This window comes from Meles meles, chromosome 9 (assembly GCF_922984935.1).
Source record: "Meles meles chromosome 9, mMelMel3.1 paternal haplotype, whole genome shotgun sequence".
Classification (NCBI taxonomy): Eukaryota; Metazoa; Chordata; class Mammalia; order Carnivora; family Mustelidae; genus Meles; species Meles meles.
In genome coordinates, this window is record NC_060074.1 from 74,530,476 (window position 1) to 74,556,205 (window position 25,730).

General features: G+C 39.4%; 1 protein-coding gene across 7 annotated transcripts in view; it reads left to right on the forward strand.

Annotated features, from left to right (window-relative positions):
- The window catches only part of OSBPL6 (oxysterol binding protein like 6), a 210,804-nt gene that overhangs the window by 167,052 nt on the left and 18,022 nt on the right, over nucleotides 1-25,730 (forward strand). For 2 of the 7 annotated variants that reach the window (XM_046019019.1, XM_046019015.1), the window contains exons 12-17: nucleotides 3,346-3,420; nucleotides 8,942-9,107; nucleotides 12,205-12,338; nucleotides 13,240-13,263; nucleotides 21,978-22,085; nucleotides 23,737-23,874. In XM_046019019.1, coding sequence (XP_045874975.1) covers nucleotides 3,346-3,420; nucleotides 8,942-9,107; nucleotides 12,205-12,338; nucleotides 13,240-13,263; nucleotides 21,978-22,085; nucleotides 23,737-23,874 — 645 coding nt within the window. The remainder of the gene's footprint in view (nucleotides 1-3,345; nucleotides 3,421-8,941; nucleotides 9,108-12,204; nucleotides 12,339-13,239; nucleotides 13,264-21,977; nucleotides 22,086-23,736; nucleotides 23,875-25,730) is intronic. The other 5 variants (XM_046019020.1, XM_046019017.1, XM_046019021.1 and 2 more) reach the window with 3 other exon arrangements.

A 25,730-nucleotide genomic window follows, 5' to 3' on the forward strand; every position in this document is an offset into this window, starting at 1 on the left:
TTTTCTGAATAAGTAATAATTCTTTAATTTTGATTGTATTGATGTTCTTTGTGTTGTAATTCTGAATGTGTAAATAACAAACTCTTTGTTGCTTTGCTTTGCTTGCTAACCTGATATATTTGAAATAAATTCCATAAGCACTAAAGATTCATGTTTTTCGGGTTAGAATGTCTACATTCTGTGAACACAATTTATAGCGTTTCTTCAGTAGGTATGTTTTTGTGTGTTCTGTTCAGAACACTAATAGCATAGAGACAGCTGTGCCAAAATGACTTCCCCAGAAATTTACGTAAAAGTGCTTTTGGCAGTTTCATTTTTGAGGGGCATGTGATTGTCTAGTTTTTTGGGGCTTTTAAAAATATGATAACTATGGTTATCATAGCTAAGGAAAAAAACAATTATAAAAATAATTGAAGGAGGCCAGCGTTCTAAGAACATACACATTTGTGGACAGATATTCGTTTAGTCTCATTTTTATAAGGTATGTCACTGAACAGATTGCCGTTCACAGCTGTTGTCTCGAACAGGCTGGCGGGTCCACAAGAATGTGAGCACTGTGCTCCTGGCTGGCCTGTGGTGGGGCTACAAGGCCCACCGTGCCCTCATATCACTCCGTTGTTTCCAGAGGGAAGAGAAGGCAGCTAGAATAGCCCTTCTAGTCACAGGCTGTGCTTTTCCGTATGAGGAATGTTTAGGGAGACTTTTTTTGAGTCATCAGAAGAGATTGTTCAAAAAGCAGGGAAATATTTTTCGTTCATACATCTGCCAAATATTTGGGTAGTTTGTTTTTAAATTTTTATTTATGCTCTTTTGCTTTATTTTTGTTTTGCCAAAGCATAACAAGATGGCCCTTGTGATTCTAGTTCAGTTCTTTCCGAGGGAAATCACCTCTTCCCCACACTCAAAGAAAACTTTAAACTTTTGAAAGTGATCCCAACTCCAAATGGCCATCAGTAGACTTGGGGGTGGCAGTGAACTATTTATTACTCCCTGCCTCCACTTCAACTGGTGAAGCAAAAGGTATTGTAGGGTGAATTCTGTAGACTTTGGTGCTATCCCTGTACCTTTTCTGCTCACCCAAACCAACAGGCTGTCATGGAGCCCTTAGAGTGCTCATTCTTCCTTAGTGGGAAGTTACTTGGAAGTTTCTTCAACATGCACACTTGGCTGGAGATCTGTACAATGAGCCAGGGATGCCGATGACCCATATAAATGTCTTTGCTTGTCATTATTTTCCTTATAGGAGGGCATTACATTTATTTTTACTTAGTGGATTAAACATACCTACTATGTTCTGCCACCCTAATACACAGGTTTTTCCCTCCTCGACCCTAGGAGTCCCATCTGATGGTGCCAAGTGTTTGTTTTGAGCCCATAGTCATCTCACTACTTGGGCCACCTTCTCTATGTCATTGTTACGGCCAACTTGAGAGGCTTTGCAGTGAGCGGCCTGTGGCTCATCCCCTCTGCTACTGGTAACTTGGAGTTACACCAGCCATTTGTGGAGGAACCTAGACTGTCCTGTGGTGGTCCTGGCGGTTATTGTTGTGACTGCTGTTCTTAATGATACTGTTAAAGTGAACTTGGCATTCATTATTTTGCCATAGTTGTTATTTTGAAATAACTTTAAAGTGGATCATTTAAAAAATTGACCCGAGGAGAGTAGAAATGAAGAACATGTTGCACTGTATGTTTAATTGCCCATTCTTAATGCAGGTTAGAGTGTGTTATTGATTTGAATATGAAGGTTACATTTTAGATCTGCGTGCCCATATTTCCACTAGAAGCCATTGAGAAGCTAGCCTCAGAAAGCCTTTGTGTAACTCATTGAAGGCATTGGTCCTAGAAAGCTCTCTGGAGATGACCTTTTAGAAAAAGACTTTCTCCCAAAGTTCAAATTTCTGCTTCTCATAAAAATCTCATTATCATCATTACATAGTAACTGTTTGACTGTGTTTCCAGTGAGGTAGAGGAGGGCACAAGGGAATGATTGTTAAAGGGTTGCTATGAATGAGAGAGCTGCTAGGTTTCCTGCAAGATGAATAGCACAGATTAATACTAGATCCCTAGTTGTTGGAAAGAATGGGCAATGGCAGGAAGCATGGTCAGATATCATTCATGCATAGCTGTCCTAGATCTCACAGATGCTCAAATTATACTGAAGGGGAAAAATAAGTTCTTTCTCCTTTCACTTACTACATTAAGCATGAAGGGATTTTGTACAGAAGAATTTTTGTGGAAAACATATTATATATGTATGTGTGTCTACAGTAAACATTTACATAATGCATGCAGAAGACAGGAACGTGGAAGAAAAATGTGAATGTTATGGGGAAACTTTGAAGAGAATTGGAGTTCTAAGAATTTAAAATATTTGTCCACTGTTCAAAAAGACTAAAACAGTCATGCTGCTTTTGCTTAATCTGCACTATTAGGTGACCCTAAGTATGTCTCAGTTCATTGGAATTGAACTTACCGTTCACAACCATGAAGAGGGAGGGTCTGTCAAAGGGACAGATGGAAACTTGAGTAGTTAGAAGGAAATGTCATTATCCCATGATCCTGTCCCCCAAAAAAGAGGCAAAAAAGAAAGCTCTCAGCTTCTCTGCTGGTTTCTGCATAGGTGCACATCATTGTATGAAACCTCTGCTTTCAGGTTTCCCTAGTTGATTTCTGCAGGCATTGTCCCAACACACTAAGCATAGTGAATGCTCTTTCCCCTGTGCGATGCAGACTGGCTTCCTCCTTGGAAAATTCTCCAACCTGAAAGTCCCAACAACATTCCTAATGTTGAATCCCAGAGAGCTTTCTAGTAGGGGAATAAATGGGATGTTGAAGATTCCCGGTACCCTTCCTCCTGAACTTTTCCTCCCAGCAAGAAAGAAGAAAATTCTGATTGGCTTACAGGAGACTCCCGTTACAGCTTGTTTGTTTCAGCCTCTGCACCACATTATTTAATCGTTTTTTTCCTGAACTTACTTTTATCTTTGCTTCCATTGATTGAATGCCTTTGATTACATATAACATGAAGGAAACGATGTGCATATTTATTTAACTTAAGATCACAAGCTATTATACATTAATCCCTGACTTCCCATCTCCTTTTGGGGTGGGGTCATATTCAGCAACTAGACATCAGTGTCTGGAGTTCTGCAGTGAGGACAGTGAGCTTTTCTCCCAGTGTGAGTGGGAGAAACTTTTCAATGCTGCAATTTAGGGGAAAGTCAACTCCAGTTAAAAACTCTCCCTTTCCCTTGTCTGATTATCTTTCATCCTCCCACATCCTGTCCCCCCCTCCCCTGCCCCTCCCTCTCTCCTCCCTCCTCTTCTCTCATTCACTGTCAGGAAGGGCCATCTGCGAAGGGCCAGTTCAGCACCACTCGGCGCCGGCAGAGGCTAGCGGCAGCAGTGGCTACAACAGTGAGTGGATTTCAATCTCAAGTGGACATTGAAAAAGAATGAGCAACTTGGTCCAAGTGGCGCCTTCCGTGTGCGGCGGTCTCGACTGTAGCCCCCTCCCGTGCTGGCGTAGCTTTCGCATGTTGTCTGGCTGTCTCTGCATGGCAGGTGTCGCACACGGGTATTCGTGTTTGCGGTGGAAAATGACCCCCTAGCCCCGTTCTTCACTGACCGTGTGAGAGATAATGTAAATGCCAGGTGGCAGAACTGAGTACAGCTCCCTGTGGTGGGGAAGTTCCTAAAATGATACATAAATATATATAGTTTTTTTGTCTTACTGATATTAGAACCTCTGCTAACTGATTGCTGTTTTTCTAAGAAAAGTCATGTTACTACAGATAAAAATTGTGCTTTTTTTGGTAGCATTGTGACTATTTGAAAAGGATGTGAGAATAAAGAAAAGAGAGGGTAAGAAAAGGTGAATTTTGATGTCATCTCTAAATGGCTTCCCAAATTACATCTAGCAAGGAAAAATTTTCTGGAAAGAATATTGAGCGAAAGGTCAGAAAATATATAGTGTGGGAAGGAGAAAACCACCAAGTTAAATGGTGTTTATTATACATCTAAGGTTTATTAGGAGGGTAGAACAAGTGTTGAAACAGATAAGGCAAATAACCACAATTTTAAATTGAGTAGAAGCTGTTTAGAATAGTGAACGGTACATGCACAATAGGAAATAGAATGTGCAAATACAAGAGCCCTTTGCTGGATAAAAGCAAATCGTAGTATTTGCTTAATCATGACATCCCATCAGCTTTTTAAAATACAGAATACTAAGTTCATAGCAATCATGGACGTTAGTTTTTTTGGCTGTTAGACAGTATTTTCTGAATTAACAATCGTTTTGCTCTCTTGCTTATGGTGGAATATACTTGAAGACTAGAATTGCTGAAAAATACGAAGAGGTTTTGCTTGCATTATGAGAGAATGGCTACTCATGAGAGGATTATTGCCTTTCTACTTTTGATTAAAAACTGACCCTGGGGCGCCTGGGTGGCTCAGTGGATTGAGCCGCTGCCTTCGGCTCGGGTCGTGATCTCAGGGTCCTGGGATCGAGCCCCACGTCGGGCTCTCTGCTCCGCGGGGAGCCTGCTTCCTCCTCTCTCTCTGCCTGCCTCTCTGCCTACTTGTGATCTCTCTCTCTCTGTCAAATAAATAAATAAAAATCTTTAAAAAAAAAAAAAACTGACCCTTGCTTGGTATCTCACTGCTTAGCTGGATTTTGTGAGAGAGAGAATGGCCTTTGATTATGAAATGAACCAGAGGCTTGGAGTTTATTAGGGAATGGATTCTTTTTTTTTTTGACACAGAGAGAGAGAGAGATCACAAGTAGGTAGAGTGGCAGGTAGAGAGGGGGAAGCAGACTCCCTGCTGAGTAAAAAGCCTGATGCGGGCCTCCATCCCAGGACCCTGAGATCATGACCTGAGCCTAAGGCAGCGGCTTAACCCACTGAGCCACCCAGGCGCCCATAGGGAATGGATTCTGAAACTCACAGTTTTGTGAACACTTGAACAAATTCATGAAATTGATATCACGATTAGTGTTTCTCTTATGCATGTATGTGTAACATATGATACTAACATGGGAACAGATTATGCCAATAGACATATAAAATTAGTTAAGTAGTTCTTAATCTTTCATTTATAAAATTAAGAAATCCAGATCATTATCAGAGAGCAGTATCACAGTATGGAAAGGAAAGATCAGTCATTTTGTGAAAATACCTATGTTTCTTTAAATAATGTACTTCTAAGAAGGCATGCAGGGAAGCGGTTGTGTTTCTACTGTTTTCATTTTTTAATTGTAGATACATATAATGAATATAATAAAAGTGGGATTAAGACCTATTTGAATAGAATGGGTATATATATATTTTTTTTAAATGGGAAGTAGAAAAGAAAAAGCTTTTAAAAGAGGAGAGTATTAATGCCCATTTCCAGTGACCACAGAGGTTAAGAATAACTTCCAATAATTCGAAGCATCTCATGAGAAAAGTTGGCAACATTTAGTAATGTATTCAGAAATAACTAGAGGGAATAGTTACTCTAAACCCTGAAGGATTTGTAGCTTTAACTCCATAGCAAAGCATGAAACCATGTAGCAGGACCTTGAACTTGCCACACCAGCCCCCTCACCCCTTCATTCACACCTCAAGTGCTTGGACGCTGGTGATTCAGCTCCCCTATTTCTCTTGGTGCAGCGTTGCTCTTAATTCCTACCCTCCTCCTTCCTGACACTGTTATCCCATGCATTTTGAGCCCATCTGATCCAGCTCGGTGCCTTTTACCTAGAATATTGCAAATGACTCCTAGTTGCTTATTTTCCTCCAGTGAGGAGGAGACCTACCCACTCAAATATCTGGGGCAGCTGAGATTGCTCCCAAAGAAAAGTGCACCCAAAGCAGATGTTTCAGAGATTGATTCTTGTGGATTCTTAGCACTAGAACCCAAAATGGGCTCACACCCAACACCAGCCAGACCCTACCGAATAGGGGGTTGGGAAAAGACACACTGGCCCCTCCCCCACAGAAGAACACCGAGGGTCCCAAAGCAATTAGTTCTCTACACAAGGACCCCTATACACATCACACAGAGGAATTGCAGCAGGAGACTTTTCACATTGGCTCCATACGTTGTATATGCTCAGTATCTCTCTTAGCTGGGCTTTCGTGTGTTCCCTTTCTCATTCATGTCTACCATTGCTAAATTTGGATGCCACTGTTCCACTGTTGATCCATGTTTCTCTTTTAACTTCTCTGTAGACAGGTGTTAAAAGCACCTCCTATCATCCCCATTCTGAACTGCAGTTATTAGTATCAGAATATTCCAAGATCAGGCTTCCTCCCTGGCACAGGACTTTGTTCCTAAGTGGGGTGTAAAGGCTGCATCCAACATGGAGGATTCTCGAGTGCAAACAGTGAGAACTGTAGACAGCTCCCACGCTAGCCATCACGGACAGAAGACCTAGCTATGACTTACATTTTTTAATCCCATTGTACCCAAATTGATGAACAAAAAACTGAGTAAATAACTCTAATTGAATGAAACATTCAATTAAATTAATACATCTCCATTTGTATTCTCCATTTCATGAATTCTTCAATTAAAATGACCCATTCCATATACTTCTTCTAACAAAAATGGTAGCAATATAAACATTTTCAGTCAGAAGTATATAAAAACCCGGTTCAATTGCCCAGGGAGCTGTCTGATTGCAGTTTGAGTGGAGCATTCCAAGTCCCTTTCCCTGCAGGTTATATACAAGATCAGTTTTACTGTTTTAATTGCCAATTTAAACTTCATTATGTTCAAAAAATAAATGTGTAACATGTGTTTTTCCTCTTCGTGTCTGATTCCAACTTTTAATAGACAGGCCATTATCTCAGGGACAAGTCTGGGTCCTCACTGGCATGTCTGGGCCTCTACTGCATCATGGCCTCCCCCAGCCTCCGTGCCTCCTGTCTTATTTCGTGCCAGTCCTTGGAGTGTTGATGGCAGTAAATGCAGGCAAAACCCTTTTCCGTGAACCTCAACACATTCCATTCCCCATTACCAGACACCCACCATTTCTTTTTATGCTCTTCTAGTTCTTTGTGTTTGAAAACCGTATCAAATCCATAAATCTGCACACTTCCTGATCTGCCCATTTCCTCAAGTCACAGTTTCTCCCCATGACTTTCTAGTCTTCACCAATCTTCCCATGGATTCTCTGTGTCCCTCCCAAAAGGCTAAGGGCTCACTGCTGTGTCTAGATTTAGCATTACCACAGTTAAGATCAGAAATTCCCTTTGTCTATCCTCAATTATTCTTCCAGAATATATCTGGATCCTTTATAGGAACCCCCAGAAGACCGCAGTCATTATTATCACAGAGTTCCCTGGACAGGATTCTCCCACATTATCGAACCCAAGGACTTTGTTTTCTCGAATGATTTCTCTGCCACTTTTGTGTCTCTTCTCTAGAGTAGCCAAAAATTCTGATCCTGATGAGATAAACAAGTTGTTAACATGTCCCCATTTCAGTGTAGCCAAGGTCCCTGCGGAGGACCAAATAGACCCACTTGATAACTCCAGATACCAGATGCTTTGGATAACCGATAGTAGCGGGCTTAGCATAACTGAATTTAGGGAGAAAGCTTCATGCTCACTGTTCCCCAGTAAGCCTTGGATATCTTTTGAAATAATAACTCCTTGCCAGTGCTGTGACCAAGCTGTATCGAAAGGGTGCCCCTCCAGTCTCAGCTGCCCTTACCCAGGTCCGTAAACTGCAGTTCAGCCTGGATTTGTTGGTTCTCTCCAACTCCTCCATCTACCCTGTGTATCCTCAGTACACAAATACAAGCCGCTTTTCCCGTTCTCTCTCTCTCTCTCTCCCTCTCCCTGTCTCTTTCTATCTCCCTCTCCCCACTTCTCACCCCTCCCCCACTTGCTCTCTCTTCTTCTGTTAGGAAGTTTAAAGCTCTATCAAAATAGGGGGGGAAAAAAGGAAGTGGTTCTGATATACATCTACATTGGATAGGCATATTTCCTGCTAGCTAGGTGTGAATTACCCCTTAATTTATATAAAATTCAGCGTGTGGAGGAGTCTTAAGAGTGATTCTTGAAGATAACTGAAGGAACATCTGTGCAGTAAGAACTAGGGGAGGTTACTGGTAATCTGATTTACAATAGGAATTGGTGTTCTCATTTTTCAGGAATGTTTGGCTGATGGCATTTACAACGGTCAGGTGTAACTTCTAGAAGGAGAGGGAATGGTGCTTTGCCCCCACCCATCACAACCCTAGCCCAGATTCAGGGCAGGCAAGAAAGTATCTCCAGCCATTTGGGAAATCTATAGTAATATGACTTTTTTTACTGACTGCTTTTCAATATTGGCCATTTCATAAGCCATGTTCGTATGTGTACCAGTGTTGTATGACAGTAATTTATATCATATATATTTCATTTACAAATACATTTTAATAAATCAATTTCAGATTTAATTGAGTCTCTTTAAACCATGATTATATTTACTGTTAAACTTGTTTATGTTTTATCCCATGGCCACAGAGCAAGTAAATCTTTCTTATATTTTTTACCTGTTTGGTGAGTTCCTACTCTGTGAGCATAAAAAGTCCTCTGACACGAGTCCCCAGACTTTGTAAGAGTTCCACCTACTGTTTCCTGCCAGTGATTTTTTAGCTCCAACTGTGGGTTCAGAGCAAAGCTTATCTGGGATTCTGCCTTTCCTTCCTGACGTTCTGTAGTCCTCTCTCCCTGTAGCAGGCAAAAGCCGGTGAGTCTACAGCAGTCCTAAATCTGCTTTCCGAACTGAGACTCCTTCCCACCCCAACCACCTGCCAACTAAATGGGTACTGAGTGTCTCTGGGTGTGTCATTACAAAGGAACCCAGTATTTTGGAGAAGGGACGCCATCTTTCCTGTGTGTGAGAATGTGGACCGATGTACTATTGTTCTTTCCTAATTTGTGCTGTCCCCTTTCAGGTCCCTTTCAGTGCCACCATGTCACCAGTCCGCTTGCACTCCTCCAACCCCAACCTTTGTGCAGACATCGAATTTCAGACTCCCCCTAGCCACCTCACTGACCCTCTGGAAAGTTCGACAGATTATACAAAGCTTCAAGAAGAATTTTGTCTAATTGCACAGAAAGGTAACAACAAATATCAGGTGCCCTTTAGAGACACTGTCTTCTTTGGTGAGAGGTTATCATTTACCCTTCCATCCTTGTCCGGGTGGTTGTGGTAGAAAGACTAAGTAGTGTCTATACTCATCGGAGTCCTAGATACAAAATGCAGTGAGGTGTGATGCCTGCCTCTTGGTTCACAGTTTTGAGTGGAGAAACAAAGTCTCATAAGGGGGGAGAAAGGAGGAAAGACACAAAGGGTTATCCTAGGCAGGCCAGCAGATACTATGACTCAACATTTCTTTTTCAGTGTCTTTTAGTTCTCATTTAATACGGACTGTGGGTTATCCTTAGCAAGGAATTCTGTGGCAAGCGTTCTTTTCCTTTATTAAATAACACTCCTTGATCATAGCTCAGGCTCAGTCCTGTGTCATGTGACGTGGCCCGAGCTCAGTGATATTCGGCTGGAGGCTGGGCTGGGCTGAAAGATCCAAGGTGGCTTCACCCAGGTTCCTGGAATGCTAGAGGGATGGCTGCAGGGGTGCACACAGCTGTGTCCCTCTCCATGACAGCTCAGGCCTCCAAGGGAGTGGATAAGCTGCCAGTTCTGTTCACTTGGCACAGTGTCACTTCCTCTGCCTTCTATTGGCCAGAGCTTCACGGGCCAGTTCAGATTTGAGGGGAGGGGTAATGGAGCCCACGGGGGGGGGGGGGGGGGCTTTTTCCATATTAAATTTCCAGTAAGGCGTATTGTGTAAGTTCAGGTGTTATCAGCCACTGAGAGCAGGGTATAATAAATAAGAGGCAGGTAGTAGCTTGTAGGTGGACTGAGCAGTCCTGTCTATGTTTACCAAGAGCCTGGGTTCCAAATTATCACCCTCCCCACTTTTGCTATAGCATTTCAATTTCAGTTGCTGAAATTCATGTTTTGACTCAAGATAGTACCTTCCCAGGCATTCTCTTTGAAAATGCGTAATCTCTTGAAGAAAGATACACATTTTGTGGTGTTCAGTCATTAACATCTTATTGTGAAATAATCACATTTATTTGCCCTGAGGCTATTGGTAAGAGATGATAAGATATTCTTGTAAATGTGTTGTAAATGGAACATCTCAAGTGCCCCCATAATGCTCAAGAGCCTGGAGGGTCAGGAAAAAGATGGGTCACACACTGAGAACATCTCTAGGAATGTTGAAGTCAACAAAATTTCGTACTCTCAAACCATCATCAAAGATGTTCTATCAGATATTTCTTTAATTCTGTAATCATAAACAATTAAGCTAAATCCTCTTCCCCCCCACCATTTTTTCTCTGAAAATTTCTCAGTTGAGATTCTGTAAGGCCAACTCTCTTTCACCTGCTGTTTTACTCCTGATTCATTTTTATTATATTTCTTAGCCAGATACTAATTATGTCATTAAACTAGAACAGTATTATTTTCTTTATATAACAGCATAGGATTACGGCCAGGAACGTTTACTTCTAACGGCAGGGGGACAAGGGGGCGGTTGTAGAAGCAGGCAGAATGAGACAACAAATGTATGAATGAAGTATGTATAGCACAGCCTCTCAAGGGAAATGAATAAATTAGAAAGTGGCCCCAGGAAAGCTTTGTGTATTTGGTTACAGTCCTGAGGTTTTCAGGAAATCAATGTTTCAACAGGATTTTAAAGCCTCTGTTGAAACAACGTATTTTCTTTCCAACTATGCTAGAAAAAAAGGGCTTTTCTATGACTATGAGCAAACTCTTCAGAAAGAATTATGATTTTAAAATGTCTGAGAGTCTGCTTTTAGAGTTGCCAGTGGGGTTAATGTATGCCACCTTTTAAGTTCGTACCTTTAAATCAATGAAGACTAGAATGTGGCACATAAATCAATAGATTGTGTGTTCCTTGTGATCCCACCCTTTTCCCCTCTTCATTCAGGCCAGTGTTTTTTGCTAAAATTTTCCACTTTTTTAAAAATAACTGTTCTCGGATATGGAAATCCCTAGTTTAGCAGACTTTGCATATTACAGAAACCGTTATTATAAAGATAGGAATTGGAAATCCAACCTTCTTGCATCTCAGACAGACTTAAAGACTACCTCAGATTCTACCAATGTATGTTATTGGGTATACAGAAATGGGTGGGGGGTGTTGTTTTTACTGTTTTTTTTTTTAATTTTTAAATTTTTTTTTAATAAACATAAAATATATTTTTAGCCCCAGGAGTACAGGTCTGTGAATCGCCAGGTTTACACACTTCACAGTTTATTTTGGTTTTTTATAGCTTTCTCAAGATATGATAAATACATAACATTTAACAAGTTTAAGATGTACCTGTTGATTTGATATGCTTAAATATTTCAAAATGGTTACCACCATAGCATCAGCTAACATCTCTATCGTGTCACCTAATTACCATTTCTTTTTTGTGGTGAAGACATTAAAGATCTACTCTCTTAACTTTGAAGTATATAATACACTATTACTAACTATAGTCATCAAACTGTACATTAGATTTCCAGAATTTATTCATCTTAAACCTGGAAGTTTTACTCTTTGAATGCAATGCTTACATCAAGATGTTCCTGGCTAAGAAAGTAATTCAAGTGCTATTCTTAAGATCAAATCATTTCCTACCTCAAAGAGAACCAGTCATGACTTCTAAATCAGCTTCCTGTTCTATTTTGGCAGAATTTATAAAATGCTCTTTTTGGGTACCTGCTTTGGAGAAATAATATCTGGATAGTTTTGCATGAGAATTCACTGTACACAGAACTGTTCAAATATTCTTATCAGCCATGACAGAGGAAAACCTATTGCCTTTTCCTTCTAGGAATTATAGATTAATTTTCTAAATCTTGATATTTAAGAATTGATATCAATATTTTATATCCTGCTTCTAAATCATTTCTGGTATGAAATACCCAGATTTTCACTCTGAGTAATTACTGTTACCATATGCATTTTGTGTATAGGTATTTTCGAAGATTCCATTGTTAGGCTGTCTTTTACCAAGACTGTAATATAATCCTTCCAGATAATGTCTACCCATGAGTTAAAATGCTGAAAAATTTGTAATTTTATATATTCTTTCTAGATCCATTTGATCTTTGTTTCTCATTTTTTTCCCCACCCAGTGCATTCTCTTTTGAAGTCTGCATTTAATAGCATAGCTATAGAGAAGGAGAAGCTTAAGCAGATGGTTTCTGAGCAGGATCACAATAAAGGCCACAGCACGCAGATGGCACGGCTCCGACAGTCACTGTCTCAGGTAAAAGAGAATGTTTGTTTCACTCTCATGATGCATACCCGATCCTGGAAGGTAAAATATTGGGGTGGAGGTGGTCCGTCTTGCGTGGCATGTTCAACCGAAACCACGCCCCCCCCAAGACATTACAATGTTGGGATTACATTTTTAAATTCTTTAAAAGTTAATTAATTTAATTAAGGTTGAAGTTAACTGTTTCTTGCGAAATAGATCAAGGTAAGAGTAAAAATCAACCAAACTTGCCTGTAAACATATAATTGTGTTTTTTTGACCAATTGAATACTTTTGATGCCTCTCAATGGTCATTTATAAGACCGCCCCTTTTAAAAGACAAATCATGCATTTATACATGATTTACACTTCTAAAATATGTTCCAGAATATATTTAATCTAGTGTTAAATACAGCAGAATCTACTAGATCTTCCACACTTAATGTTTTCCCACTTATACCGCATCTGTTGAAAATTATTGCTTACTCTTAACTCTTATTTTTTTGCTTTATACTTTTAGAATTTTCTTCCTAAGTTATGCTCCCTGAAGCAAGACCCATATATTTCAAGAGATATTGTACTTCATAAAATATATGATCTGATATATATTCATTACATATTATTCAATATATATCCATTATCTATTATTCATTATATATTATTCAACATATATTGATCTTTGTAATGCTCATCAAATACCTATGTATATCAAAGTTGAAATTTCTGATAAAAATCCTTTAAAACTGCACTTAATGCTTTTTTACCCCGAGCACTTCCTCTGAAGTGTTTCCTTCCTTTAGTCTATAAATGCTCTTTTAAAAAGTCTTTTGAGAATTCAATGTTGTTATGTGATTTTGTGTGAGAACTCAGTGTTTATGTAAAATATTGTTCACTTCCTGGTGCCTTGGATCAGAGTGAAGGAGCGAGCAAATCCTGGGTAAGTGGTTTTCCATGTGGATCGGCTCCTGCTTGAGTAGTTTCCCTCAGTCCCTAAAATAGACAAACCGTCTCACTGTGTTTTATGTACCTGAACTGTCAGCTTACCCTCAGTGTTAAGTTTCACGCTATTGAGTGTTGTTACCTGGGCCACACTTGCTGTGTTCACCATAAAACACTGTCAGTTGAGGTGCGTATCCTGCTTCTGGGGCACAACCAGGGGACTCGGGAGCATGAGCACTCAAAGTAGCACCTGTCGTGCCCAACTGCAGAGGACTTTTTTTATAAGTACATTTTCATGGTTTGCCTTGGGCTCCTCATGTCATGTACTCAGTCTGTGGTAATTGATCTTCAGAATCCTTATTCTGAAAGTATCATGAATCAGAAAGATCAAAATAATGGTTGGGTAAACACGTAGATGTCATCCTGTAAACATGTAAAATATACTCTTACCCTCCAAAGTGTTGCAGTCTTTCCTTCAGGTGTAGTAAATGATAGAGGCCTAGTGGCATACACTTGTACTAAGAAAAATAAGAAAAAGTGTTTGTTTCTTTTGTTTTTCCTTTGCACAAACTTTTTTTTTTAAGTTTGTATTTTTATCATCCGGTGCTCATCACATCCTCTCCTTAATACCCATCACCTTCTTTCCTCCATTCACCTCTGGTGACCATCGGTTTGTACTCCATAGTTAAGAGTCTGTTTCTTGGTTTGTCTCTTTCTCTCTCTTTCCTTTTGCTTCTTTTTTTTTTTATTCTTTTTTTAAAAGATTTTATTTATTTATTTGTCAGAGAGTGAGAGAGAGAGCACAAGCAGGGGGAGTGGCAGGCAGAGGGAGAAGCAGGCTCCCTGCTGAGCAAGAAGCGCGATGTGGGGCTCGATCCCAGGACCCTGGAATCATGACCTGAGCCAAAGGCAGCTTTAACCGACTGAGCCACCCAGGCATCCCTGTTTTGTTTTTAAAATTCCATCTATGAGTGAAATCATATGGTATTTGTCTTTCTCTGATTGACTGATTTTTGCTTAGCATTATACTCTAGCTCCATCCCATGTTGTTGCAAATGGCAAGATTTCATTACTTTTTATGGCTGAATAATATTCTATTGTACGTATATATATGTATACCACATCTTCTTTATTCATCAAATAATGGACACTTGGGCTGCTTCCATATCTTGGCTATTGTAAATAACGCTGCAGTAAACATAGGGGTGCATGTATCCCTTTGAATTAATGTTTCTGTTGAGGGGGACAGTAAATACCCAGTAGTGCGATTGCTGAATCATATGGTATTTCTATTTTTAACTTTTGAGGAATCCCCATACTGTTTTCCACAGTAGCTATACCAGTTTGCATTCCCACCAACAGTGCAAGAGGGTTCCTTTTCCTTCCTGTCCTCACCAACACCTACTGTTTCTTGCGTTTTTTATTTTAGCCATTCTGACAGGTAGAAGGTGATCGTTTATTGTGGTTTTGATTTGCATTTCCCTGATGATAAGTGATGAGAAGCATCTTTTCACGTGTCTGTGGGCCAGCTGTATGTTTTCTTTGGAGAAATGTTTGTTCATGTCTTCTGCCCATTTTTAATTGGATTGTTGGTTTGAGGGGTGTTGAGTTGTATCAGTTCTTTATATATTTTGGATACTAAGCCTTTATCAGATATGTCATTTGCAGTTATCGTCTCCTATTCCATAGATTGCCTTTTAGTTTTGTTGATGGTTTTAACATTGTATTTGTTTCTTGCTTGCTTGCTTTTATTTGTTTGTTTGCTAAGACAGAGAAGAAGTAGAGATATGGTTTGTGCCACCAGATTAGAAATGATGGTAAAGAAGAATTTTTAAAAGTGATTAATTTGTTCATTCATTTTATTCATTGCATTTTATTCAACTGACTGTATATTAGGTGTAGTACAAGGTGTGAAATACCAAGACAAAAGTAACCCTGACCATGTCCCCAGGAAGCTTATGATCTGATTAGTGAGATGAGCAGTATCTACGAAGGAAACAGTTAGACGGACCATGCTCTAGTCCATTCAGAGCAGCATGTGGGTGATGCAGATTTCTGGGGGTCTGGGGGTTCAGAAGAATGGGAGTTTCCTGACCTCAGAGCAGAGCCACAGATCAGAAGGAACTGAGCTTTGAATGGGGCCTGAGTAGACAGCAGCAGTTTCCAGGGAAGGACCTGATGCTAACATGATAAAAATAAAGTAAAGCAAAGTTATCCCAGCTTTATATTTTGGAGGTGAAGTATTTCCCTGTCATGTCAAAACACAATTTATTTACCTCTAAATTTAGAGCTTCAATAGATTTTTATTCAGTTGTAATGGGTTTTTGTTGTTGTTTTGTGGTGGAGTTTTTTTGGCTGTTGTGTATATATTTTTTTTAACCAGAAACTTCAATTTTACCCTCAAAAAATGTAAAAATAACTTCGTGCTCTCAAGACAGTCTATTATACCCTATTCACTAGAGAATTCAGTGCTTCCTGTTGTGTGTCATCACAGCATTTTGACCATGTTCGTGTTCTTGTGTCTGTCCATACCTCCCACTGGGCCCCCTGTACCCTCGCTGGTTGTCCATACTCTTTGCCCCTAAGGCTGGACTCTCTTTTGGAATTTCCTGTCGCTTTTGCCTAGACATTTCAGTTTATAGACAGTTCACTCCCTTCTAGGGAATCGCTGTCCATAGCTAGACCACTGGAGAGGTATCTGAAGATTTGAATTTAACTCCTACTGGCCTAAGCCTGGTTTGAACAAGGAAGAATTAATCTAGAAACAGCTAAGTAGGTAGATGGGAACCAGCTCATCAAGGACCACACAGAGGAGTTTAGATTTCTCTCATCAGTGCTGGGGAGGCCTTCAAGAATTTAAACTCATGAGTGATAATGCCAGAAACTGGAAGTATTTGTATATTTCTGTACCTAGAAAGCTTACTCTGGTGCAGTATGAAGGATGGATGGAATTGAGGGAAAACGAGTTGGACAGAGTCTTAAAATATTTGAGATAATGCAGGGCAGGCCCAAACCCAGGAATCACTGGAGTTGGTAGAAGGAAGGGATGAGTCTCAAAGGCTGGGGGAGGGGGACTGGGTAGAATCAGCATGGCTTGGAGATCAGCTGCATGTTAGACAGGGACCAGTAAATAGTAGCACGTTAGTAATAGTTCTTTTCCCTGAGATTGGAAATACAAGAGGAACTGATTTTTCAGGCCTGGGTAGAGATTTTTTTTTGGAGACAGAGGTCTGTGGGCCATCCATCAGACATCAGATATGTACATATAGAGCTCAAGAGAAGGGTCTGGCTAGAAAGAAAGATGCGGATACCCTGGTATGTTGGAAAAGTTATAGATGTTGATAAATCAGAAGAAAAGAGGGTCAGTGTGCTGCTATACAGAACATTAATAGTTAAAGGACATAACAAAAAGAGGATCCTTTGATGGAGACTTAGGGGAAGCAACCAAAGAATTTAGATGGCACTGACCATTGAGATCAATGGTAAAGGGTTTTGATTGTCTCAAAAAGAATCTAGTTAAGCAGCAAATACTATACGGACTGAAAGTCAGCCTTGAAGTTTTGTTCGTGTTGTGAAGGGAAGAAACCAGAAGATGAGAAGACAGTGAGGATGGAAACCACTAACTGTTGGAGCCGTCGTGGTTGGCCAACTCTATTTTCACTGTCCCTCTTTCAATATAGCACTCCGAATTGAACAAGATACTTAAATAGCATACATTGAGACAAGTGTTCCAAGTACATCTTTATATTAGTACAACTTCACAATATAATGTGATTTTAGGTGGCCTGAAGAAATCTTCAATCCATATTCAAGGGTTATCAGTTAAACTTCCAGGCATTTTTCTTATAACCAGTTAAGTCTGTCCATGGAGAGGGGAGGAGCGAGAGACTATGTTGGAATAACTTCTTAAACTGGTCTGACATTTTTAAAGTATATTTTTCATTTGTTTTAAGTCCCATCTGATACCTGTAAAATTATCAAAATGCTGCTTTTCAATACAGCTTTTAAAGATATCAACTTGGCAAACTCCATCATCCTTTTAGAGGACACAGAGCATATAAAATATGTGAAATTAGCATTCTTCACTACCTGCTCGGAATAATTGTTACCTGCCTTGGGCATGCAATAATTTACAAGGCTGCAGGATAATGAATTCCTCTTCTAAAGTGTTATTTCTTCCCCGAACTATGTGTACACAAAGACATACATAATTCTGTTATTTTACCTCCATGAAACTTTAGAGGTAACTTCTACACCTGAGAGGCAGCATAGATGTTAGATTTGAACCTGTAAGACAGGGCATTGTGTGTGCTCTCGATCCCTTTATAAATGATTTTATCACACAGCTACAATTTCATGTCCTCTTTAATGTAGTGTCCTGAACCCCACGATCAAATAGTATCTGATAAGACTAAGGTAGCTTCAGTACCCCAGGTTACTATCATAATAAAAGATTTGACTTGACTTGAGTCTGTCTTTAATACATTACCCTCTGACACTGTTACTAGTTTGGTCTCTGGCCCCAGAAGCTATGCACAGCTTAAGCTAAATGTAGTGGGTTTGGGGTCCATATAAATGTGAGCAGCAGAATATGTCCCTTGTACTTCAGCTAGAATTACCGTATTTCCCTAAATCAACATGCCATTGATAGATGTACCATCATTATGTGCATTAGTGAAAAAGAAAGCAGACTGTGCTCAGTGAATTGACGGTGCTTCAGAGATGTTGAATGGAGGAGGAGATGTGCATTTAGAATCAATGAAATATAGTGTATGGAAATGTAAGTAAAAAAATCAACTTAAGGCACATAGTACCCTAATTAAAATCCCAATCGTAGTATTTACCATCCTTCCTGTCTACAACATTTCACATACACAAAATAAATATTCTGGGGTATATATTGGTATAAAACTTCCAAGAGTATTCCTGATTTTGAATTCCTTGAAATGTGGCAAAATTCGTTGTGATGAAGATACATTCTTCCTGGAATTATTTACATCTCTTTCTAGCTATCCAGTAAGTTGAAATTGATGTCATTTTGGACATAATTTGGCAATATGTCTTAAAGCCTTAAACAGATCTTATCTTTGACCCTTTAGCCCATGACTGATATTTCTAGTCTGAGGAAGTAATGCTGAATGTAGAAATCCACTATGCATACAAACATTCATGGCAGCATTATTTATTCTAGGAAAAAATCAGTAATACCATAAAGTATCCAATTATAGAAGATAAACACTTGCTATGCAAATATGCAAAGTCATATTTGTGAAAAGTTTGCAACATAAATGTTTATACACAAAGAATAAGTGGCAGACACAGATGTCCAGTATGCACCCATTAAATGATGCGGGAACTGTATAGGAAAAGGCTAGAGAGAAATATACCAAGCTACCAACAGTTGGTTGATATGGTAGTAAGTTATGAATTTTTTAAATTGTTTTGTTACTTTTTGCATTTTCCATATATACTGTAGTAGTATGTACTTATTTTAAAATTTAAAAAAAGAAGGTGATTTTTAAGTGATTCCCAGGATTTGGTTCTTGATCACTCTAGCTTTCACAGCTGCTGTATGATTTTCTTGCTCCTTTTGAACCAGTTTTGCTTTTCTCCAAAGGTCTTAAGTCTCTGATGATTCTATCTTGCCATATGTTTCCTATCCTTCCCCAGCCCTCAGGCTTCCACGTTTCCTTCCCAGAACACACAGTTCCGTTCAAGTAAAATGTATCTGTCCAAGTCTCACCCAGTCCAAGGTTATCTTCACCCACCATCTGCCAGGGTGGATAATGGTAGTTAATAGCCAACATGGTGGGGATTTGGACAATTGATTCTGGCTCAGGATCTCAAGATGGTAACTTCTTTTAATAGATTGAGAAGGTGTGGTTTGTCTCTTGGATATATTAAACTTGAATGTGTCCGAAGGACATGAGCTATGGAGAAATGAGCACACTTTGTGGAGAGTTTTGTGCTGAGTCCAAGCTCACTAGCTCAAGCAAGTAGTGAGAATAAGCCTAGAATCTGCCTGGTGAAGAATTCAAGCACAAGAATTCCTGTGGTGCTCCCTCCGTGTTAGGTCTTTGGTCCCATCTGCTGCTCATAGAGCAATGTCATTACTGACACGTCTCAGCTTTTCTTGCTCCTTGGCTGGTGTGAGTAGCTGATGACGCCCCTCCTTTTTCCTTGCTTCTCCACTGTTCATGATCCTTGGGTACGTTCTGAATGTTATTTCTGCCATCATCTGGGCTCTTCTGTATTAATTATCACTACTAATGTCCTTCCACAGAACCTACCTATATTCCTCCATGTTCCCAAGATTTCCATTATATCATTACAAAGGAAATAGTTGTGTTTCAGGGAGGGGAAATAATAAATGTGGTCCTGCTCACTGCCTGAGAGCATGATACCACGAAGCTCGTGGCACTTGGCTGTCACAAACGTCAGAAACAGTCTGTATGATCAAGGCAAAAGGAGGAGCTGCCCAGGGAAAATGTGCAGAAATGGACCGTTGCACGCTCGGTTGTCTGCCTGCTTCCGCCTTCTGCCGCTGGGGCTGCCAGACTTGGAAGAGTACTTATATACATGCTTTTGGGGCTATCGAACAACAACCTACTTCTACCACTGCATATGTATTATTAATAAAATTTTCCTATTGAACTTTTAGTTCATCTTGTATCGCTAGTTTGGCTACAGGTTACCGTGTGTGCCATACACACCCGTAGACACAATTGCATTTCGTGACAATTGGCTAAGAGCTGGAACCGGAATTTCACTAAAGTCTTCCAGAGCAAACAGTACTATAAGTTTCTTTACAAAAGGCAAGCCTGTGTTAAAAACGCCTACTCTGAGGAAAACCGTTATTTCTCCTCGCCCCTGAGTTTTTGTGACTTTGTTTTGTTAACTCTGCTTCAGTGCCCACAAACAGTGCCGACACTTTGGAGAAACCCTCCGTTGAAGTTGTCTGAAACTCTCATGTCAACACTATGAATCTGCAGTTAAAGCCCTCAAAGGACCCACCACGAGGCCTCCCTCCTAAAAGATAGTATAATGTAAAATATATCTGATTCCAAATATTTCAATAGACAAGGCAACTTTCAGCATACTTATGGGCAAAGAAATAGTGAAAGAACAAATACACATAGGTATAGTGGCCACAAAGGAGGGGGATAATGTGGTTTGTTTTTTGTTTGTTTGTTTTTTCACCTACCAAGTGTTTGAGATTTTGCTCTGGGAAAGATGATCCTGAGCACTTTTGCGGAATGTAAAGATAATAGGATTCTTCCTTTAAAGTACATTCCCTGTTTACTATAAGGGTAATCACCGCTTATCTAAATAACACATCCCTGTTTTCCTAAGGAGCTAGACACACATATCCTTCAATCCATAAACGTAGCAACTATAAGATCTCTCTTCCCCTTTCATCCCTCAATACCTGACAGGCCACTGGGCCAGGTGTGTTGCATTTTACACCTATTTTAGAAGCTGGTTATAAAGAATTTTAAACAAAAGCCAAAAGCTGTGAGTGAACCATTTTCTCCTCAAAAAGCAGAAACCATGTTGGAGGGAGAGAGGAGAGGCGGTTCTATGCCCCAAGGACTATGTACTCCTCAATGCCAGTGTAGAGTTTAGCCACTCTGTAGTTTATCCTGACTGTTTTAATAGATACAGAGTTAGATTTATGATGTTACATTTGTATATGTGTATTGGATTACTACATCCATACACTCCATCTGAAGAACAGCAGTATGTCTGCTCCCTGGGGGGAGATGCCTTTGTCAGCCCTGACATTTTTTTCCCACCCAGTAAGGCATCCACCTGCATCTTCTCATTGCTGATTTTAATGCAAAGGAAAGGAACTGTCCAGCTTCTTGTGGGGCTTTGTTCTCACATGTCTTTTGATCCTTGATGTAATTCCAGTTCGCTATATCTATCTGACGTTAGGGAACATGTTCCCATGCAGCCGTGGGATGAAAGCACCTTTGTCCACAGGGCGCCTGGAGGAAGTAAAACTTATATAAAGCTGTTCTCTTCTTGCCACACGTCCTAACTTGTTATATACCGGGTAGCGTTTTACTGATACAGATATCATGCCGATAACTTGGGAGTTAGTTCCTTGTCCATGTCTACACTGCTCAGTGAAGGCACCTTTTGGGCTGCACTTGAATTACTTCTGCTGCACCGTCATGTACATGTGCTCCTAGAAATTGATAATACAACTCTTTTATCACTGGAATAAAATATAAGTCTATAAATTAAAGCCAGATCATTGTTCATTCCATTCCCAAATAATTTTTCAGGTCCCTACCTGGCTTGGAGACAGCTCCCAAATTTTAGAAACTAGAACCCAAACTGGAAAGAATCAGCAGTTTTTATCTGAGGCTATAAAACATAATATATATGTGGTGGTAGACCAGGCTTGGATGTAATAATGGGCCTGACTCCAAGGGGGAGAAAATTCCATGAATCATTTTTATGAAATCCATGAACTCTTTCAACCCACTAACCTACTAAGTAGCGCTCCTATTTTATGAAAAATGAATACCTTAATTCTGAGTCATTCATTTCCTTCTTATGGGTAGGATCTGGCCTGTGTTGACTCCAAAAATTATAACCAAAAACATCATAGACTCTTGTCTGCTGTGAATTTGTGTGCTTATTCTGTTTTATGCTTGCTTATTAACTTGAAATTACATGTGCAATTTTTGTTATTTTAAGGCACTCAACCAGAATGCTGAGCTAAGAAGTCGGTTGAACAGAATACATTCAGAATCTATTATTTGTGATCAGGTTGTCAGTGTAAATATTATTCCTAGCCCTGATGAGGTAAGACTCATTTTTAATGGATGTAGAATACTTACTTTATAGCATCTAAATCAACTACATATTTGGGATTTTTTTAATTACAGTTCTTTCACTGTTAATAAGATTCTCTGCATAAATATCTGTGTTGTTGACAGTTTGGTGTTCTTCTGAGTGAAGGATGTACATGAGCTCAGTATCATTTATTCTCGGTGATCAGTCTCTATTTGTATTTTTATCTGTGTTCACCTGATGCTACTGAATACTTTAGTTTATATCTACTCCAGCTTGTGAATTCTCTGTGTCTGTCACAGACTTTATTGGAAATGTTCCTTATCATCAAACAGCCTATGAAATGTTGGGGGGAAAAAACATATTCAGCTGAGAAGGTGCTAAATGATAGCTTTTTTAAGGTTTATTTTAAAAGGCCTATCTTAGGAGAAATCACCTAACCTTACTAAAATAACACTAGTGATGCAATTACAGCCACTAATAGTGATGTTGATAATTAATGGCTAGCGCATGTCAAGTGAATGCCTACTGTGTGCTGGGCATTGTGCTGACATCATTCGACACTCCCAGTGACCTCTGAGGTAGGTGCTATTATCACTCCATTGCTCAGGAGGATTTTTGACGTAATGCTCAAAGGACAGGAGAACGTTCAGTATTTGGGCCAGACTTAGTGTATAATTCTGTTTATAACCCTTTATAAATTACTGTTTTGTAACCATGAGAATTTAAACTTTCCAACGGTAATATTGGAGTTTTATATACAGTGATTTGATACATATAACAAGGTGAGAGTTTTAACTCTTGTGACGGCCATATTTACAGAGAACCGTACATTTTACTAGAAATCTACAGGGGCCAAGGTCCTGGCATCTAATTACTTAGGAAATGCCATCCCAAGACAAGTTTCTTTTTGATTTAAGTTGTCAAACCTACGTCCACTCACCTGCATGCAACACACGGTATCTGGTGACACTCATGCTCACTCAACTGCTCAGAATCCACAAGATTTCTACAACTTCATCATTCAGAAATTATTAACAGTTTTAGTTTGAATCTTTGCAATCTGGTGTTTATTTGTACTACCATACTGTGTGTGTGTATATATATATATATATATATATCACTTACTGAATAAAAATATAGTTTGCCATAGGTTTATAGTATCTCATTGGTTAAAGTTCATGACCAAGTTGGAAAATGACTTTTATATAGTCTGTCTCAAAAATTTAGTTTTATGGAGTGTTTTCTTAGCATATTTCTAGCGGTTTCTACAAATGTGTCTTGAGATTTAGCATACTGGTTAGAATATAGCTAGTAATGATGGATCTAATAATATGAAAGTGAACCTGTCTCCATAATCAATTCAGGGTCTTCATAGGGGTTCAAGCTATTAAACTCCACTGAATATCCACTGAGCATTGATTTGAAGTCAAGTCACAGTACCATCATTTTTCAGCCATGCCTTTTGGATTCTTTAGACATAGTAGAAGGAAATTTAGGTCATGGTCATGAGTTGCAGATGAAAATTACTTGTGGTCACCACTCTTAACACATGGTATGAATTTCTCTAGAAGTCTGACCTAGTACGTCATGGTCTTATTTGAACAAATAGCTTTTCTTTGAAGGGAATAACGATGACCCCAAATGTTTCTGTCCTCTATAGGCTGGTGAGCAAATCCATGTCAGTCTTCCCCTGTCACAGCAGGTAGCCAACGAGAGCCGCCTCTCCATGTCAGAGTCTGTCTCCGAGTTCTTTGACGCCCAGGAGGTGCTGCTTTCTGCGAGCTCATCAGAGAATGAGGTACGCTTTTTTGATGTGTCAACCCTAACTGCTTCTGATGAGTTTGGGTTAAAGAAAGTAAGGCTATGGGCACTTTTCTTTCCTTTTCCTTTTTCTTTTCTTGTTTTTTTTTTTTTTTTAAACATCACAGTAAGATTCTCAAATTGTAGGAAAGCCAAAAACATGCAAACTTACTACACTAAGTCAACTTAGTACTTACTACATTTGATGAATTAAAGGAAAGAATCTAGCATTCATTTGGACGCTGTTGTATGATTTGTATTTCAGGATAACCAAATAGTTGATGGCAGAGTTTTTTGTAGAGGAGACTGGTTAAATGTAGAAAGAAAGGATGAAAGAATTTGAAAATCACCATGTGTGTGTGAGTGCACGGATATATGTGCACGTATGTGCACATACACACATATACACACGCATCTTTACCAGTTGAGCTCCTTTAGAAAGATGATGTCTAGAATATATGGTTGGGTAATGAAGGTTTTTGGAGGTTACCACTGGCTAGCATAAAAACTTTTTTTGTTGTCTTATTGAGGTGTAATTTACATACAACATTATTTTAGTTTCAGGTGTACAACATAAGAATTTATATTTGTATATATTTAATTGGTCACCCCTAAAGCCTAATTAATGTCTGTCACCATATGTAATTACAGAATTTTTTTTCCTATAATAAGAACTTTTAAGATCTACTCTCGTAGCAACTTTCAAATACGCAATACAGTATTATTAACTCTAGTTACCATGCTGTACCTTATATCTCCAACTTATTTATATATTTTATAATATATATATTTTATAATATAATTGGAAGTTTATACCCATAAAGACTTTTTAGATTGTTCTTCGTGCTCATAAGTCTTGGCTAGGTCTTGGGAGCAGGGAATCTTCCTTGATCAAGTTGCAGAAATGGATTCTTTTACTGAAATTTAGAAATTTAGTCAAGCATCCTTTGAATTTTCTACTTCCTTCCTTCCTTCCTCCCTCCCTTTGTTTCTTTCTTTCGTTCAGCATGGGAGAACCAGCCAAAACTCTTTCCAACACAGTTGATTAAAAATTTTGTCATTTGAGGTTGCAAATCAGTACTGCATTTTTACAAAAAGGAAATGAAATAGTTGCTGAATGTTATTTCCATATGCATAGAAAGTAGATTGGAAGGAAGCATCCTGACAATTAGTTGTAATTGTTTTTGGATGTTTGAAATTATGAGTGATTTTAGAAACAAAAATAAGTGGAGAAGAGAAAGAAATAATGAACACATACCACTTTTATAATGGGGAGAAGTAAAATAATATTCTTGTATGAGATACTGAATCTGTTACCACACCAAGCCATGTACCTGCCTCTCCGATCCCTAGTCCTGTTTGCCGATTCAGAGAGACTCCCGGGTACAAGCCGGAGTACTAGTTTAATTATTCATAATGATAATTGGTCAGATGCTATCAGATGGGCAAAATAATTATGCTTGCTGATTCATATCTCTTTCCCTAGGGCCCACCTGCATTGGAAAGTCTAGCTCTAGTCAGTTGCTTGGTGAGCAAGGAATGGAAGCAGGAACAGTGACTTGAGTGAACTAAAGGCTAGGAGGGCCAGGATGTCATAGCTCTGCTCATCTCCATTGTAGGGATACTGTGCCACGTGGACAGGCTCTTTGTGTCTGGGAGCCAGTCATACCTGGAGGGACCACCATGCTGAAGACATGCTACCAGCATTTTCTTTTCTGACTCTCCTCTCTCTGACCTCCCATTGCTGACCAGTCCTTCATCCTTCTTCAGTCAGGTTCCAGTCAAGTTTGGCTTCATGTTTCTGGAGCTCTGACCCATCAGATGATGACTTTATGGCTGTCTCTCTGAAAGCCA